At 43.7% G+C, this 19,397-nt stretch overlaps 4 protein-coding genes across 4 annotated transcripts; 2 read left to right on the top strand and 2 right to left on the bottom strand.

Moving 5' to 3' along the window:
* Positions 1-3,204: 3,204 nt before the first annotated feature.
* Positions 3,205-4,910, top strand: LOC128746183 (probable 4-coumarate--CoA ligase 1). The gene is made up of 2 exons (XM_053843226.1): positions 3,205-3,755; positions 3,818-4,910. Exons 1-2 carry the CDS (start codon positions 3,205-3,207, stop codon positions 4,908-4,910), a joined length of 1,644 nt encoding a protein of 547 aa, XP_053699201.1.
* Positions 4,911-9,443: 4,533 nt separating this feature from the next.
* On the bottom strand, positions 9,444-10,566 carry LOC128741481 (adenylate kinase isoenzyme 6 homolog). Its single transcript, XM_053837334.1, has 2 exons — positions 10,303-10,566; positions 9,444-10,170 (listed from the first exon to the last, which is right to left on the bottom strand). Exons 1-2 carry the CDS (start codon positions 10,328-10,330, stop codon positions 9,677-9,679), a joined length of 522 nt encoding a protein of 173 aa, XP_053693309.1. The 5' UTR covers positions 10,331-10,566; the 3' UTR covers positions 9,444-9,676.
* A 524-nt stretch (positions 10,567-11,090) lies between these two features.
* On the top strand, positions 11,091-13,849 carry LOC128733136 (protein VAC14 homolog). Its single transcript, XM_053826762.1, has 6 exons — positions 11,091-11,277; positions 11,336-11,441; positions 11,505-12,982; positions 13,048-13,127; positions 13,423-13,588; positions 13,665-13,849. Exons 1-6 carry the CDS (start codon positions 11,180-11,182, stop codon positions 13,789-13,791), a joined length of 2,055 nt encoding a protein of 684 aa, XP_053682737.1. The 5' UTR covers positions 11,091-11,179; the 3' UTR covers positions 13,792-13,849.
* A 7-nt stretch (positions 13,850-13,856) lies between these two features.
* Positions 13,857-17,091, bottom strand: LOC128733134 (116 kDa U5 small nuclear ribonucleoprotein component). The gene is made up of 3 exons (XM_053826761.1): positions 16,977-17,091; positions 15,826-16,902; positions 13,857-15,770 (listed from the first exon to the last, which is right to left on the bottom strand). Exons 2-3 carry the CDS (start codon positions 16,887-16,889, stop codon positions 13,910-13,912), a joined length of 2,925 nt encoding a protein of 974 aa, XP_053682736.1. The 5' UTR covers positions 16,890-16,902; positions 16,977-17,091; the 3' UTR covers positions 13,857-13,909.
* Positions 17,092-19,397: the final 2,306 nt, after the last annotated feature.

Below are 19,397 nucleotides of genomic sequence, written 5' to 3'. Positions count from 1 at the left end.
AGGGGTTTGTATATACAGCTTCGAATGACGACGTATGCTTCTTGATCGTAGTGTTTTGCGAAGGGCAAAGTAGGCCCGATTTCCCACTTGAATACGCCGTTGGAACTCCCTGCTAGTGTTGTTGTACGCGGTTACCAGCGATCCCAAATATACGAATTCATCTTCTACTACTATGTAGTTCGTCGCCGTCAATGGTTACCGTCTGTGGGAGGCACGCGTTTGTTTTCTTTGAGCCTCTTCCTTTCATGAATTTGGAATTCAGCGCATTTATGTTTAGTTTCTGGTTATGATACCAAAGTCATCTGCAAAGCCTAGGTCCTAGGAGTTAACTACTCTTGATGAAAATCATGCTTCTCGTTTCACTGCCCGCTCGTCGGATCACCCCATCAAGAGCGATGTTGAACAGTCTGCAGGATAAGCCGTCACAACCCCCATCGCGGCTCAAAGGAACGCGATAGTGTCCCCGATTGCACACGAAACACATCACCCGATCTTGATCTCTGATCGACCGAGTCAGTTTATCCGGAAAACCTTGATCGTGCATTATCTGCCATAGCTAGTCTCGATCGTCTATACCGTGTGCTGCTTTGCAATCAATAAAAATGTGATGTGATGTGACATTTCTGTTGGATGGTGAAAATTTGTCCCGTAGCTGCGAGAGCCTCTATGAAGCCCACCCGGTAGTTCCCTACGAAACCCTGTGCTATAGAGCTTTCTGACAGTTCAACCACACAAGCTAACACGAAACACGCGTGTATATACATGATGTTTGTCTCATGTTGGGGAAACAGTTGATGCTGGAGGAACAAACCAAAAAATAGCGTTTATTAGTTGTGTTGCTCCATTTGCCACACAGCAGAGCACATATTTTGGCCAAATTTCTCATCCTGTTTCAAATTCAAGCACACAATTTGAAAATTGTCTGGCATTTAACCAGCGGAAGACAAAATTCATTCTGTACCTTGGTTACAAAGGCATGCATCTCTTTTGTTTACTGTTGTTGTTTGCCTCATTTTCAAGCACCAACACACCCATAACAGGAAAGCTGTATCGGTGACAGCCAGCGTAATTGGATGTGGTAGAGTACTTTGTAGGCGGCGTTTTGCCGTGATAGTTGCAGCAGTCAAGTCGATCACACTTTTTGTAGATGAGACAAACCACTCCTTCCATCCATTCCTCCGGTAGCTTCTCCTCCTCCCAAATCTTGAAAATAACCCAGCGTTTCTCGGTCATGTCTAATAACCGGCCGCGAAGTCTGTCGATAAAGAGGTGGTTTATCTAGCTGTCTAATGTTCAGTAGAGAAGGACGGCTTTGACGTGTCTGGTATACGGGTCGGGTCAACCTTTGTGCGGGCAGTGCATGTTGGTTTTTGATCTTCAAAACATTCTTTCCTTTGCGACATGTTTCCTGCAAAGCTACGGTGCCGATTTTACGGGGTCCAAGCTGTTCGAGAAGCACCCGGTCGCCACCTGCGGAATTTAGCGATCTGCAGTGCTATGTACCAAGTTTCCATTTGTCGTCCTTGTTTTGTTACCTAGGTCGATGTCAAATATTCCAATCCGCATTCGATTGAATTTCCGTAGTAGCTTGATTTAGGTAGGTAGCCTTACTAGGACCACGCTATCGAGTCTCGAGATGGGACTGCCATCTTAAGTGTCGAGACAATACAGTGCCTCTAACCCTCTTTTTTCCATATGTGGACTCATTACTGCGACCAGTATAGTTGATCTATTGCAATATCGCCCGGGTGTTTGCTGTATGACCTGCACTGCATTTCTTTTTGGTGTAATCGCTATTGAGTGAGCGATATGCTTATTAAATTTATGCATGCTTGTGTGTATTGGGGTTTACCCTTCCTTCAAAGCTTGATCTACTTTACCCACTTATTCCTCGCTACCAGCGCTATCCCATATTATAGCCGTCTCTGGCGAGGACTCATTCGTACCTTTGACCAGTACACTTAATTATAGGAGGGACATTTGCACTGTCAGGAGGCTTCAGTGGGTAAATATAAAGAATTCAGCATGCAGGAAGGGTATAAGGAGGGGCCTGAGAATAAACCCATGCTAAAGTCACTTGACATCGAATGGCTTGATTCTACTAAGATTCGAACCCACGACCACTCGCTTGTTAAAGCAGACTCGGTCACCTTGCGGCTACGGAGCTCTCCCCCCCTCTTACCCCCTTACCCGATCTCCGCGAAGGTTGCTCGTATTCTGACTGGTATCACGAGGAGGTTGGATAGGAGTTATTGGATAAGATCAACTCGCGCTCGTTTGGTTCTTCTTCTCATCCGTACACATGACGGATCCCTTACAAGATTGGTTCTTTATCGCTGGAACTTGCGCCTATCATTAGCTCGACAAAGTTGCCCTAATTCTTCACGATATCTGTCCTTCTTAGGATCGTGGCTATCTGGTTTAGTTACCGTCGATATACAGACATCTTCTTCCTAGTGGCAATGCTTGAATAGTTTTTATCATCTCCTTCACCCACGGGGAGTGCCAGCCCCGTAATACCAGTTATTTCATGCAATAGGGGTGGCATCACCTAGCACCGCAGCAACGGTTAACGGCTTCGAAAGTCGAAGCACCGATCTTCACGGAGGAAGGTAGAGTTTCAGTAGTAGAGGGTGTCTCGTGACAGGGCAGTCGGCTTAGGTTTGAAATAAAAGACAACACGTGTCTTACCACAGCCGCCCGCTCCGGGTCAGACGCTGTCATGACTCGCTCCCAATAAGAAGTGCAGGCGATCACTAGGTTGAGGATACTATGTCCCACCTTGCAGTGCAATCACTGTCAAGCCTCTCCTGGACATTGTAATAGACACTAAAAACTGACGAAGCTATTTCACTAACTGACTGACTACAACTCACAGCATTCGCATGAGTACCTCTTCCTGGTAGGCATACGACCTTGGTTCCCACCCTGATTGGTTGCCGGACTTCCACTTGATACCACGTGATGATAGAAGTAGGAATTTCTATAACCTAACTTGATCCCAAGTAGCACACATTTGTCATTTCTGCTTGCTGCAACCTATTTATGACTGAAATTAGTCATGTAACAGTAACATTTATGTAGTAATATGATGTATATCGTATACATTTCAATAATAAATGGTAGATGTGTAAGATTTTAAACTATTATTGAAATATGATTGAATGTTATATCACTTACACGGCTTTTTTTTTGCAGTATATCATGCGTTCCCCGCGAGATGTCTACACATTCTACGACCCGGCCACGAAAATATGGAGCGGCACCAAAACGCCACCCCTACTGAATCCAAACCAATCGTTGGGAGAACTGATCCTAGCGATGCTGGCCAAAACACCCGACTCGATTACGCAGATAAGTGCCGACACTGGTGCTCGAGTTACCTGCGAAGAAATGCGCCTGCGGACGGTTCGCGTGGCACAGAACTTGACCGCGTTGGGTTACGGCCAACAGGACATATTCACCATGGCCGTTCGAAACGGTGAACTGGTCGCTCCGGTTGTGTTTGCCTGCTTTGCTCTAGGCATTCCGCTCAATACGCTAGACGCAACCTTCAAGCGGGATGATTTTAGTTACATGCTGGAAACGGTCAAACCGAAGGTCGTATTCTGTGATCAGGAAACATTGGATGAAATGCAAGCGTCAATCAAGATGGCAGGTATTGATCCAGTAGTGTATGTTTTTGGCGAAACAGTAAGCGGGTTCAGGCACGTGGAAGAGTTGCTGAAACCAACTGGAAATGAGGAATATTTCGTGTAGGTATTTTAGTAGTTATATATTGAGTGAAAACTAAGTTTTTTTCAATTTCAACTGATAGTCCTGCTCACTTCGAAAACGTTTCGTCAAAGCTAGCTATCGTCGTTTGCTCGTCCGGAACTACTGGTCGTTCCAAGGGAGTATGTCTTTCTCACTCACTTTGCATTGCAAATATAGCCGGTATGTTGGACTGCCGACCCACGGACGTATTGATGGGTTTTAGTTCCTTATACTGGCTATCAGGTTTGGCCTTCTTGCTGTTAGGTACAGTCAGTGGAGCAACACGCATTATCACTCGGGAATCTTTTAGACCTTCCTTGGCACTGGATATAATAGAACGGTTTCGTATTACACTGGTTTTCTTCCCGCCATCATCGTTGGTAGCTATTGTGAAGCATCCAGGTGTTGTGCAAACGGATTTCAGCAGCATACGAGTTTTGTTTTCCGGTGGATCAATGGTGTCTTCAGATTTAAAACATTCCTTCGAAAAGTTACTTCCGAATGCAAATTTCCACGTAGGCTACGGTTTATCTGAAGCAGGGGGAGTAGTAACATTGTCGGATAGCGACACTTACAAAGATGGATGCACCGGGTATATAAGAGCAACTTGTCAAGCAAAAGTTGTAGATGATGATGGAAATGCCCTGGAGATTGGCGAGAAAGGAGAAATACTGGTTAAAATGGAGTACAATTTTCTCGGTTATTATAAAAACCAAGAAGCTACTGAAGAAATGTTGGATAACGCAGGGTGGTTACACACCGGAGACATTGGAAAGTTTGACAGAGATGGACTGCTGTTTGTAGTAGATCGGAAAAAGGACATCATCAAATATGACAATTTCCAAATATCCCCAAGTGAGATTGAAGCCGTAATTTTGGAGCTGCCGGGGGTGGCAAATGTGTGTGTAGTTGGAATTCCAGTTCCCGGAAATGATCTTGCGACCGCTCTGGTAATCAAAAGCGGAAAAGTTGATACAAATGAAGCTGAAATTCATCAAGTGGTAGAGCGTCAACTTGCTAACTTTAAACAGCTACGCGGAGGGGTATATTTTGTCAAGCATTTGCCGTTTACACCTTCCGGAAAGGTTTTGCGAAGGCAGTGTCGCGATACTGCAATCGCACTGTTTAATAATTGTGGCGACGCGAGAAACTAGATGATAAATATTCGAGGAAGTGAAATTACCGCGCACCAAGTGCCGTTCTAACCTAGCATTTAATAACAATAATATATAATTAAAGAATCATTTTGTATTAGTGGTATTATTTAAAAGTTGAAATTTAAATAAATAAATACTCTAAGAACACATTTTAAACACTGAATGAAAATTTTATTTATTTATTTATTTATTTATTTATAATCAGCAACTTTATAATAAAATAGTGGTATGTACCCACCAATTCAACAGCCGCACTGTGGGATGAAACCCAAATCTAGGCGGACAAAAGTAATTACGCTAAAGGTATTCCAGTTTTCAAAAAACATGAATTGCCTCGAGAAGTTATACCATTATTAATTATGCATGATTAAAATAAATATACACATTTAGACTTATTTTCGCTTTTTAATCCATTCTATTAACGTAAAATTGTAATTTTGATCAGTAAAACGGTAATTTTTCCTTCATTATTCAATATGGCCTACTGTTTTACCTGACTCATGGCAAATATGCGCACAATATTTTTTCAAGTGACATTATTTTTCAAGTGACCGGGAACTTTAGCTTCAACACCTCGTCATACATGACGTTCCACAGCACCGGGCCCAGTATGGAACCTTGCGGAACCCCTGCGGTGATTGAAAAACACTTCTGACCCTCCTCCGTGTTGCAGCATAGCACACGATTCTGGAAATAATTTCCCAGAATCCTGTACAGCGACACCGGCACTTGGAGCTGGCTATGGAGTACCAACTAGCGCTATTAAATGCATTTCTCACGTTGAGCGTGACAATTACGCAGTAGCGGATACCTGTCCTCTTGCGCTGGATTGCCACCTCGGCTGTTTTAGTGACAGACAAGATGGCATCCACCGTAGATTTGCCTTTTCGGAAGCCGAATTGGTTCCTTCACAGACCGTTTGTACCCTCAGTGTACTGTACGAGTCTATTAAGGATAACCCTCTCCAGCACCTTGCCGGAAGTATCGAGCAGACAGATCGGTGGTCATCTTCCAGGCATCTACTCATTACTGCTTAGAATAATTCGGGAGCCTCTAAAATAGCCGCTTTTAATGGCCAAATTCGGGATTCCGTCTGGTCCCGATGCCTTACTCACCTAGTTCCTCGTTCCTCGGTGCCTAGTTCCTCGTTCGTAACCGTCGCTTTCTCTCCGACCTCTAAACCGCCGTCGCTCACGTTACTTTGGATGTTCGGCTGAGAGGCCGACCATTTTACGCTATGGTCTGAGATACTGGAACGTCGGCCGTGAGACGACTCAGCGGGCTGAGGCCAGGACTTTGGCTCGTGGCGCGGAAAGAGGCCCTCGATGATCCGCTCCAGCATCTCTGGCGATCACTCTGCGGGCGTCATCGCGCCCTTGGTCTTTGCCTTTACCACCCTGTAGGCATCACCCCACGGCCGTGCACGGGTTTGCATTGGCACTGGCACATAACCTTTCAAAGCAGGCACGTTTACTAGCTTTTATCCCACTCTTAAGTGCTGCGCCTGCAGCAACAAGTGCTACTCGACATTCAGCCCTGCCTTCGTCCGAACGAGCTCTTTGCATAATTCTCCTCGCACGAAAGCACGCTCCGCGGAGTTCCGCAATTTCAGCTGTCCACCAGTAAGCCGGTGACCTCCCATACCTAGGTCGGCTTTTCCTGGGCATGGTAGCGTCACACGCTCGCGACAGTATCTCAACGAAATGATCAGCGTTCGGATCGAGCACTCTCTTCGGATCGCTTCCACAAATATTTCGGGTTCGAAGTATGATGTCTTCCATCCACGGGTGACTGGAGTGTCGGCTCTACTCGCCGCCTGCCGCCTCGTTATCTGACCGACACCATAGCGGACCGCCTGATGGTCACTGTGAGTGTGGCCATAGTCTACCCTCCAGTCTCTTATCAGACTAGGACTGCCGAATGTCACGTCGATAATAGACTCCGCACCGTTCCCACTGAAGATTCTACGTTCAGCTTTGCCAGAGCCTCAAGCAGAATCTAACCTCTATGGTTCTTGCGACGACTTCCCCGCTCTACCGCCCAAGCGTTAAAGTCGCCCGCTACAACCACCGGCCTTAGACCAGTCAGCACAACTGATACTCGGTCTACCATCCGCGTAAACTGCTCGATAGACCAACTCGACGGAGCATAACAGCTGCAGTATAAGACTCCATCCACTTTGGCAACCGCAAATCCCTCGTCTGCAGTTGACACAATCTCTTGAACCGGGAACCAGTTGCTGTTTCCGGCAGAGACACGATATGGGCCCAAGATTATGGCAATGTTCATTACTGACTCAGAAACTGTTCTGTGTAACAGCTGCTGAGCCGTACTTCAGTGGTTCATGGTGAGTTGTGTCACTTGCACTATGGACGTGGCTTAGTCGCCGGCACACAGGCCCCGCACCTGTGACCTCCCGTCACGTGCTTTACATCCCGTTTACCGGTACAGATCAGACACTTGGGAGGCTCCGCGCAGTCCCTTGCTTTATGGCCAGCATTGTCACGTCTCCTGCACAATTGGCTCCTATCTGGCCCCTTGCAGTTCCAGGCCTTATGCCCGTGCTCGAGTCTCCACGGTAGTCCTCTTCAGACTTGAGACAGTGACCTTGCTTACGGAAGACATACGCGCACTTGCCGTATTTGAACGAAAGGTGTTGCGGACTATTTTTTGAGGAGTACAAATAGAAAGCGGAGTGTGGCGTATAAACCACGAGCTACAGGCATTACTTGGAGAGATTCCCATCGAATATTAAGAGACTACGCTGGGCCGGCCACGTCACAGGACGACTGTGCAGTGAAATCCGTTCTCTTTAAGGACCCCACCGGCTCAAGGAATAGAGGGGCCCGACGTGTTAGATGGTTCGACCAGGTTGAAGCCGACTTGCGTGTATCGAGAAGCGCAACAAATTGGCAACCAGTAGCCCAGGACCGAGTACAATAGAGAGGAATAGAGCCTCTCCGGCTCTCGGCTGGTAAAGTAAGTAAGTAAGGGAATTGTTTTTCAACAAAGGCATGTATTCCTACAATTGATTGCATAATTGTAGGCGATATTTACGTGTACGTGTAATGTATTTTTTAAAGTTTTACATGATTATTCAGGTTTCAATGAGAGAGATGTCAGCACGCTTACCGGTCTTGTGACTGGACATTATCCGAGTAAATATCATCTTCGGAACACATGTACTTGCTCTGCAATTGTGGAGCACTAATAGGACGCAGACTGCAGTGTCTCAAAAAGGGCCTACTAGAGCCTAATGAGTTTTGATTTGCGTCGCCGATCAGGGTAACAAGGTTCATAAACCAAGTCATCCCTTATTGGCACCTCTCTCGCTCCAACTACCAGTCTATCACTTCCTCAATAAGTGATAGGTAAGCTTGAAGCGTACAGTAAAAAAAAATAAACGTTCAAAATTCTGGAAGCAGTGGTAAAAGTACCCAACAGAAGAGGAAGTTACAGTGAAAGAGGGGAGATCGGCGAGCTGCAATGCATAGCTTTGTTAGAGTGGCGGTGAGTGAGAATGAGACGACAATGTGGCCTGCTGAGTAAACGTCCCTAGGCCACACCTTAGACCAGACTCATACATGTGGGCAGGGATGGTTCGATCACTTTGACTCAATTTTGATTCAATTGACAGTACCGTCTCAGCCGAGCAAAATATGACAATGTTACATATGGGACATTTGTAGAACTAGTTCTAATCTACAATTTTTCTGAAGTAAGTTTTGCTGTATCTTTTGTAGTTACGGTGCTACAACGCTAGTAACTCTTCAGTGACTAAATGAACGTTCATTTAGTCACTAATAAGATACTAGCATTGTAGCACCGTAACTACAAAAGATACAGCAACATTTTATTCAGCAAAATTATAGACAATAACCTATTCTACAAATATTTCATATATAACTTTGTCATATTTGGCCCCGTTAAGATGGTACTGTTAAATGAATCTAAATTGAGTCAAAGTGATCGAACCATCCCTGCATGTGGGGGACTGGATTACTCCAAAATAGTTCTTTTATTTAGATGGACCTTTAAACTTTAAACCTTTAAAGCGGCAACGTGATAAATCCTGCGATGGTGACTGCGCTGGGGAAAGGGGGTGCGCATTGCCTTAGAGGGTACTTATCGGTTTACGTCTTGACAAATAGAGAATCTCGTTCATGTGACGGAGAGTGCGTTTAGTTGGAAGACACTCCCGATTTGGGGTTTGCCTTGATGAGTATAGAGCTCCTGCAAATGTGCTCCCGACGGCAATCACGTTAACGCAAAGAAATCCTGTGAGGGTGGCTGTGAATAGATCGATGTTGTTTGTCACCATGCCTGTGCACCGGTGATAACAGAGTGCAAAGGCACAACTGTCTCCCCTAGTAATACGGCGGTTGGGAAGGGTTTGAGATAGGAATACGGCGACTTTTAATCTCATAGAGTACTATGTGATATTATCACGTAAATAACCAGATACGTCAGCTAACGATTGTATTTTTAGGATGGCAAATTCAATCTATAGAAATTAATAATCATGTTGGCAATAATTTATTTCTTCAGTTAAAAAATAATTGTTTATGCATAACAAAGTCAAAAGGCCAAAAATAGATCAGTATATTACTTTTACGAACTTTTCATTCTAATTTCCCGAACACAGCATAGCGACACCAAACCTAACCAAAACGGAAGGTAGCATGCAGAATCAGGTGGGCTTTATAAATCAGAAGCGGTCTAAACCGATTTTATAGTTAAACAATGTTTTTCCTGATTTGTTTTTACTGACTTATGTTGGTGCTTCTCCAGTTTTCCAACCATTCGTTTACCTTCGTAAGGTTTTCCTCTAGATCGGAATCTTTGTCACTTTGCAACTCATAAATAATTTCACTACGGTAGGAGTCTTTGGCTTCATCGAGCGGTATTTGAAAAATTTCGCATTCCATGTTAGATCGCACCTTGTGCTCATTATAACCTCGCGCTTGTAGTCGTTCGTACAGTATCGAAGTTCCACAACGTACTACATATACTACATCAAACCAGCGCTGTGGAAAGAACTCTGAACTATGATATTCAACCACGTTGCCTCCTTCTTGCATGATCGGTTCCAGGTAGTCCAACAACTTGTCCTCATCCAATACCGGACACTCGAATTCCTCATCGTACTCTTCGACAAATCCATTTTCGCTGACGATGTCTGATACATTTTGCCACTTGAAGCCAAACTTCTTAGCCAATCGTTGACTGAGGTAAGACTTACCCACACCAGGAGTACCTAAAATTAGACACAAATCATTACCCTTTTGCCTGTTTTGATCAAAACTCACGTCGGCTTTTAAAGTAAAAAAAAGTACAGAACAACAGACGATTTGCCCTTTCCCCGCGCGCCTGCACACGGTATACTTACCAGTAACCAAAATGTTTGGCTGCTTCATTTTGCACTTTCTCCTTTATTTTTGGCCTAGTGAGGATTATATTGTCCCCAATGGGAGAGGCAATTCCAGGTAGACAATTTGATAAAAAAAATTATATTTTTAATTTGAAGAATTCCACACCCATGCGGTAGGTTTGCCGACGTCCTGTTGCGTTTCCAGACGCTTTGCTTGCTTTTTTGGCTAGAATATTCCTTACTACGGATACCGTTCGTTTCTCGTGTGTGATGTGTGGTCTCTTTGCGCTGTACTCGTATCGTACTCGTAGTCGTATAGCGTAATGTTGCTGTTTTTTTTCTTGACATTCATTAATAACAAAGAACCTCTACCTAAGGTTACCTATTGCAGCAATGGTTCGCGCAGTTCGAGCAGCCCGTGCCTTGCGTGAGCAACCCGCAACCAGCAACAAAAATTGGATTATGGAACCACGGGTTCAAGTTATAATATAACAAATTATGTTTATTATATAGTAGACCATTTTTAGGAAAATTTAGGCAATTGAGACCGCTTTTAAAATGTATTTTCTGCAGTCCATAAATATTTATAAATCACCTACCTATCATTTCAAGGATTCCAAGATATTTTCACGTTTTTGTTGGGTACTTTCCTGATAGAGTGTATACGTTAAAAAATGACATTATTGAAAATGCTTCAGATACAGGTCGACTCCAAAAAATCCGCTACGATTTTTACTATAAAGAAGAGTGCAACAAGTTCAAAATAAAAACACACAAAAGCAAGCTGAAAAGAAATAGTTTAGTCAGCTTAGCTTCCCGCAATCAGTATCCTATCGATCATAAATTTACGCTGTTAAAGTGCTAATTTCCATATACAAAAAAAAACTTAATTCAAATGGAAAACGCGTACGCCCCAATAAGCGAAGCTTGCGTGAAGGCGCTGAGCGACAAAACCTACGAGAAACGTAAAATCGCAGCCTCAGAAATAGAAAAGTTTGTCCTGCTTAAACTATTATTGTAAGTTTCGCGAACTTTTGTTTTTTCTTTCCAGAATGGTAGCAGATTTTAATGCCAAGAAAAACTTCGGACAAATCCGAAGGATTATTGACGTGTTGAGCAAGGATTTTGTTACCTCGAACGATTCTAACAAGAAGAAGGTATGTAATTAAATTTGTAAATACCTACCTACTTATTTTAAATAAAAATTTTGTGAATTGCAGGGCGGATTGATTGCGCTGGCCGCTACCAGTATTGCTCTGGGTAAAGATACCGAGAAATTCATCGATGAAATCGTGAACCCGGTGCTAAACTGTCTGATGGATAGCGACACTCGAGTGCGCTACTTCGCTAGTGAGTCACTTTACAACGTAGTGAAGGTATCGAGAGGGTCGATTATTCCTATGTTTCCGAGTTTATTCACTTCGCTGAGTCGTCTTGTGACTGACCCAGATCAAAGCGTTAAAAACGGCAGTGAGTTGTTGGATCGGTTATTGAAGGACATCGTAATAGAATCATCCAGTTTCTTCGATTTGGATGCTTTCATTCCTTTAGTCAGAGAACGAATCATGGCAAAGAATTCCTTTTCCAGACAGTTTATTATTTCCTGGATTTCGGTATTGAATTCAGTTCCGGAAATCAACATGGTAGTTTACCTACCGGAAATTATACTGGGCCTGTTCCAGATGCTAGAAGACAACATGCTGGAGATCCAACGAATGTGTGAAGCGCTGTTGGCACAGTTTCTGAAGACAATTCAAGCCGACCCAAAGGCGGCCGACATCTCGCAAATGATGAACGTACTGATTATTCAAGCGCAGTCCACTAATCCGTTAATTCAGTTTACCGCAATAACTTGGATCAAAGAATTTGTTCAGTTGGCCGGTGGCGACATTATTGCTTTTTCTTCCGGGATATTTACGGCAATTTTACCATGTTTAGCATTCGAGGGTGAGTCTAAAAAGAATATTAAAGATTGTGCAACGGCAGTGAATGTACATTTGCTGGAGTTGATGTCCAGTGGACATAATAATAAGCAGAAGAATCTCGAAAACCTTGACTTAGATTCGGTAATGGAAGTTCTTCGGCAGTATTTGATACATAGTTCAGTGCCAACAAAGATCGCAGTCCTAAAGTGGGTTCACCACTTGTTTACGGAGGTTCATGATGAAATGTCCAGCCATGCTAACAATCTGTTCCCGGTGTTGCTCCGAGATTGCCTATCGGATAATTCGGATGAGGTGGTTCTGCAAGCTATTGTCGTACTGGCCGAGATTGTTAATTCAGCTACGGCTAAAGGAAGCGATTTTGACCAGTTGCAGTATAAGCATTTTCTGATGGAACTGCTAACTTTGTTCAGCGAAAATAAGCTGTTTCTGGAAAACCGAGGGACACTCATCATACGGCAACTCTGTCGACTGTTGAATGCAGAGTCAATTTATCGAACTTTCGCCGAAATCCTACAGGAGGAGAACACCAATTTACGCTTCGCGTCCACCATGGTACGAACGTTGAACATGATTTTACTGACAACATCCGATTTGTTCGATTTGCGAAACACGCTCAGGGACATCAAAACGGAGCGGTCGGCTTCGTTGTTCGAGTGTTTGTACCGATGCTGGTCGCATTGTGCAGTTTCGACCGTGTCGTTGTGCCTTTTGGCTCAATGCTATCAGCATGTTTCCGAGATCGTTGTTCTGTTGTAAGTATCGAAGAGGATATATATGCTAGGTCTGCTACACTGGATTGATTATATGTTTTCCGCAGTGCTTATATGGAAATAACGGTAGACTTCTTGGTGGAGGTTGATAAGCTAGTTCAGCTCATAGAGTCGCCAATTTTTGCGTGTAAGTATCAATTATATACTGTTTCTTTTATTCATTTTTTCAGAAATATGTTTTATTGCTAAGAAGGGATGTGACTAAATCTGGCAGATGGCGTGGCAGCAAAATAGCTTAATTGACGAACCGCAGAATAGCAGGAACCAAAAAGTCCTACACATTCCGCTGGCATACTAGCACCCTCTGTTATGCATGTTGCGAAAAAACTTATATTTGTAGGGTTTTGTACTGTGAAATTTTCACGTTTGTATGGTTTTACACTCAACACTCGGAATATAACCATCTTTTTCTCATTCTTCAGCTCTCCGATTAGCACTAGTGTCCCATGCAAACGATAATGTGGACGCGCAGCATTTATCTCGAGCACTATACGGTATACTGATGCTAATACCACAGACGGAAGCATTTAATCTCCTACGGAATAGGCTTCAGTGTGTACCCAATTACTGGGGACAACCAGCACGAATGTAAGTATATGTATATTTGCCTACCCATATAGATTAGCTGCATTGCTAAACAAATTCCTTCCTTAATCCGTCACAGAAATTCAAAATCATCTAACGAAGCTCAGAGTCCAGTGGACTTCGAGAAGTTGTTTGCACACTTCAAACGAATCCAAGACCTGCACCGCCTGCAACGGTTAGAACAGCGAAAAAAGAACCAATTCTAAGGTATCAATTAGGTAATTTTGGTATGTTCGAATTCGCTAAACTGCGACAATAAAGCATTCCACTAGATGTCATTTGTTTATTTCATTTTCATAATGTAGAGATATCATGTTATCCCGTTTAGATAGGATAATTTAGCAGCACATCCTGTCTGGCCAACTCGAGCAACATGGGATCGTCGAAGAATTTGTTGATCGAAACGTCCTCGGACAATCCTTTTCGGCGGCGGGTTTTGATCATAAATTCACGTGCCAAGTGAGTTGCCGGTTGTGGTTCCAGCGGACGAATTATAATACTCTTGTCCAGTGGATCTCCAGGTACGATCTGCCAATGATGAAAAACGGAAAGACAAAACGCCTGTCCTTGAGTGTGCGTCCGGAGATCCGTTTCAAATCCGAACGAATCAATAGCAGGTATAAATGCTTTAATGGTGTACAAGGGTGAACCAGGAACCGGAGCGTCTTGTGTCACATGACCACGGCGTCTGGCTAGCACAGTATACACCGACGAAACACAATCCGCAGGAGCTTGCACTTCGACAAACAAATACGGCTCCATCAAACGGGGCGTTGCCATGAGAAAAGCTGAATAGGCCACCCGTCTAGCGGTCGGAATAATTTGTCCACCTCCCCGATGCAAGGGTTCCTGTGCAATGACAGCGTCGAGAATTTTGAATTTCACATTACGTATGGGTTCCTCACACAGCGGACCTTCTCGAGTTCCCCACTGGAAACCCTGTACAATCGAATCCTTGACGGCACCCAACAAAGTTTTATCCACCTCGAATGGAAGCGTGTCATCCACTAAAATGTTCGGTCCTGTATTGTCTGGACCGAAGGCCCAAATCGAACGGGCAGCTAGCAAATCCCAGTCGTAGTTTATCTGGAAAAATTCTCCCAACTTTTTCTTATTCCAACCGATGGAAACCGTTTCATTTTCAATGTCCTCTGCTAAACCCTTCTCCAGCGGCTCGGCTATCATAGTGATTTTGTTCTTTTTGTTTGGCGTTTCAGCAAAACATTTTAGCGAGCTAGTTTCTACGACACTTTCGCAAAATGCTACCACTGGATCGGCTACTTTAATATCGATTTCTGAGTACATTTTTCGCAGATCATGCATAACGCAGTCGAGATAAAGCTCTCCCGTACCCAGAATGACGTGTTCACCCGATTCTTCCACCCTGGTCGAAAGCAGGGGATAGGATTTGTTCACTTTTCGTAACCCATCCAACATTTTCGGTAATTCCGACGGATTGACTGGTTCAACTGCAATTTTTATGATACTTTGGGTGTTAAATTTCAACGGTCGAAAGATGAACACGTCTTCATTCATCTGCACTTCCGTTATGGTCGACGTTTTGACAATACATTGATCGATTCCTTCTATCAGTACCCAATTTCCGGCGGGTACTCGATTCAACTCAACCTTATAGCGTGCTTCGTAAATCCATAATCGTCCAACTTGAAGTGTCCGGGAATCTTCCTCATCGACGAGAGAATAATTTTCACCCAAAACTCGTACCTCTTGTCCAGCGTGCAGAGTTCCGCTCATAATCCTAGCCAGCACTTGGAAAAATGTGCAATCTTCCGTCGGGTACATCTTAGAACTGTGAACCATCAGCTGTGCGTTCTGATCGCAATTTAACATATCCTGATAAATACCACTCTCCTTCACTCCCGTGTAGATATGATCAATTTTGGTTTGAGCATTGTCCAACGGTGATTGCACGTGTTCTACGCACATATCAACGAATCCGCTAAAATCACCGATGAATCGGCTACAAATTAAACGTAGCAACGGTCGAATGTTGCACTTCATTTCTTCCTTCGTAATACGAATGTTTAACTCCGCCAATGTATCAGCCAATGTAGTGTCTACGTCACCGACAACCTGTGCGAATAACTTATACAGCGGCTCCAGAATGAACTCGACGAAACTTCGCTGAGCTGAACTGTGTGGTGGTTTTTTGGTAAACTTGCGTCTGAAAACACAAACAATCACGTTATTTTATAAAATTGTATATTTTTCACACTTACGATTTATTGTGGAAGTACATGTCACCCCACAAACGACGGGCGAAGTCACAAGGATTAACACCGTCGTACGTATCCGCGTACAACTGCGCAAACGATTTGAGCGTAAAGCAAAATCCGTACAATGAGCTAGCAAAGCACACATTGCCAAGAATCGGTGAAACCTGTTTGATGCTCGAATCACCGTACAGCGTGAGCAGGCCGTTTATTTCCTCTACAATGTGTTTCAACTTAAAGTAGGCATCCTGTGGTGGCAGCTTTAATTCCAACATCAATCGATCAATCTTGTTTATGCAAACCGTTATGGCAAGTTTCTCCTGGATGGCGTGCTTTAGCAATCGTTCCGTATTCAGCGAAACGCCCTCGGCTGCATCCACAAAGAGCACAACACCGTCGCACAGACGCATTGCGGCCGTTACTTCATCAGAAAAATTTACATGTCCCGGTGTATCAAATACGTTAATCAAGAAACTTTTACTTTTAACGTCCGGAAGTACCAGCGTAATCGGAGTCGCCTTAATGCTCACACCTCGTTCCTGTTCTGTGAAAAGGGTGTCCGTATAGCGTAGATTACGCTCTTCCATGTCCTGGAACTGAGGATGGGTTTGACGAACTAAACAATCCACAAATGTTGTCTTTCCATGATGGAGATGTCCAACTAAAGCCACATTTCGAATCAACGTAGGCGTGTCCATCAAATCGGCTAAAAACTCCATGTTGTACGTGGTATCGGGAAGTTCCTGTTCTTTTATTTGGAATTTCACCTTTCGGACTGGTTCGATTAACGGTTTATCCAGCGGTTGGGCGTCTTCCTCTTGTACGATAGTTTCAACCTCTTCTCCATACACTTCTAAAGCTGACGGATAGTAGCGCTTATCCTCGTGCAAAACCACCGCCCTAGAGCTGACCGGATCTTCGCTCTGCTCCGCTTCTTCTTCCATGCCATCCTCCAGCTCAAGATCGTCCTGCTGGTCAGCTTGTCCGTATAGACTCTGATCGTCATCTTCATCGCTTTCCAAATCTGGTCCTATGTAGTTACCAAACTCGTCGTACAAATCGGAATCCATGCTGCTGCTTTTGCTGTGGATGGTAGATGTTTACAAACGTTTACTATCTAATATGAAGTTTTTCGGAGTATAATTCAAAATATTTACCTTCTAGCGTAGAATAGAGCACACTGATTGATAGTACAATGATTAGCAAGATTTATTTGGACAGAAAATACTGTTCAAAAGGGTATCAAAACTCAAGCAAAAACGAAGCAAACCGGAACGTTCGGATGAAGAAGCTGTATCTGGAAGCGATGGAAGCTGATGGCGACCCTGTTGAAACATTTCATTTCTGAAGTGTTGTGATCTTACACGCTCGTCAATTTTTATACTAAATAAACTTAAAGTTTCTTATCATGTACACTCTTAAACAGCGGAGTGCTATCCCTATCTTAACGAACGGTGTTTGACAGTCGACTTAACGAAGGGCGCTATAGAGGTTACCAGTTATGTGTGTATTGGTGCTTGAAAATGAGGCAAACAACAATAGTAAACACAACAGATGCATTCCTTTGTCACCAAGATACAGAATGAATTTCGTCTTCCGCTGGCTTAAATACCAGCAAATTTTCTAAATATGTGCTTGAATTTGGAACAGGATGGCAAATTTGACCGAAATATATGCTCTGCAGTGTGGCAAATGGAGAAACACAACTAGTAATCGCTATTTTTCGGTTTGTTCCTCCAGTATCAGCTGTTCCCCAAAATGAGGTAACCATCATGTATATACACGCGTATTTCGTGTTCGCTAGTGTGGGTGCTTGAGCTGTCAGAAAGCTCTATTGCCATTCCAATTTTGACATTGTCGCCACTCTATATATAGTCACTCTATGTTATTCAGCTTTTTACGAGCCATAATGGCGGACGCGTTAGTAATATTTGAACAGCATTTTTGACATTTCCCTAATACATCGCACGTTTTCTTTCCGTACATTCCTTTAGTTTTACCGTGAACGCGCGGAAAGAAAACGTGCGATGTATTAGGGAAATGCCAAAAATGCTGTTTAAATATTACGAACGCGTCCGCCATTATGGCTCGTAAAAAGCTGGATAGGACTTAACAGCTCAAGATCGTATTGAAAAAGATGGAAACTTTCGTAAAATATACATATATTTAGCACCCGGGTAAAAGTATGTAAATATCAAGGGGTCGGTCACTCGGCACAGCCGTTTTTATGTTAGGCGACTTGAAACCAGCCGAACTGTGCCGATGCTGTACCGAAAGTGCCGAACTGCAAGATTTGTTAAATTCTTTATAATCTAATAGATCTGGCAACCGTGCGAGATGATTTTGACAACTGGCAGTGCTCCCATTTCATATGTAAAATTGAACCGGAGGTGTGTAAAGCCCTATAAATGTTATTTTTATAAAGCTTTAGAGGTGTGCCGCTTGATATCTCTGCAGTGCGGCGGCACTATGTGCTGAGTGTCCGACCCCTTGGTAAATATGCATAAATATATCTAATATATTTAAAAAATTTTAAGTGATTCGCCCCGTGTACCTGGCAGCTAAATCTGGACTATTTTTCCCACCCCATCGACATCTCTATAACGAGCTGCAGTAAACGTCAGCGACAGCATGTCCTGGGCTTAAAATTTGCGGGCCCAAATCAGACTGCTGGCAGTTGAGTGAAACGCAGTGCTGACATGCTATCTCATGTTCGCACACACGAGATGTTGGCAGCGAAAACATGGTTGCCTGCCGATGGGCTGATTTTTCCTAATACCAATGTATAACGGAACGAAACGGCAACATTGTCGTTGTTGCTCTTTATCTTTCTAACTACAGTGATTTCAGTTGGTCGCAGTTTGGTGCAGTCGTATTTTCAAACTGCAGAGTCCAGTTTGGTGGGCCCCGTACAGAGTGCACGCGACAGCGACGCGACGCGACTTCGCTCACATTGTTTTAAATGCGTAGCCCTGCTTCCGGCAGATAAGGGGTGCGTATTTAAATGAATGTGAGCGAAATCGCGTCGCTGTCGCGTGCACTCTGTAGGCACCCTACACTCAAAATAAATTTCACGTCTAAATCATAGTAAAAGTTATGTGAATATTTTCCATCCATCTTTTCCTGTACTATTTACGTGATTTTCAGGTAGTTCACGAGCATACTAATGCGATAACGTGAAAATCAGATAGATGCTATTTTCACAGACTAACAGACGTAACACTGAAGCCTCATTCCATCGCCAATAAAAACGATCATTTCAAATGTTCACTTAAGCCAAGATTCAAATAACAGTCGATGCGCGAGAACGCCACTCACTTGCGCTGGCGCTGTTGTCAGATAATAAACAAGTAAATTTATAGCATAGCTAAATTTATAGCAAGCTGTTTTGCGTAGCGCGAAGTCTGCACCAGGTGATTCTAGTGGGTTTTCCAAGTTTTAGGGGTGTCACTGAACTGTTACCTCTGTTAGTCTGTGCTGATATTTTTTCCAATAACAGTCAGCTGAAAGTCACGTAACTGCCTGCAGAGAAATTTACGTGGTGATTTTTCACGTCGAAAGGACGTGTGGATTATTTT

This window comes from Sabethes cyaneus, chromosome 1 (assembly GCF_943734655.1).
Source record: "Sabethes cyaneus chromosome 1, idSabCyanKW18_F2, whole genome shotgun sequence".
Classification (NCBI taxonomy): domain Eukaryota; kingdom Metazoa; phylum Arthropoda; class Insecta; order Diptera; family Culicidae; genus Sabethes; species Sabethes cyaneus.
The sequence above is the reverse complement of the archived record's forward strand: the minus strand, read 5'-3'. Positions and strand labels throughout refer to the sequence as shown.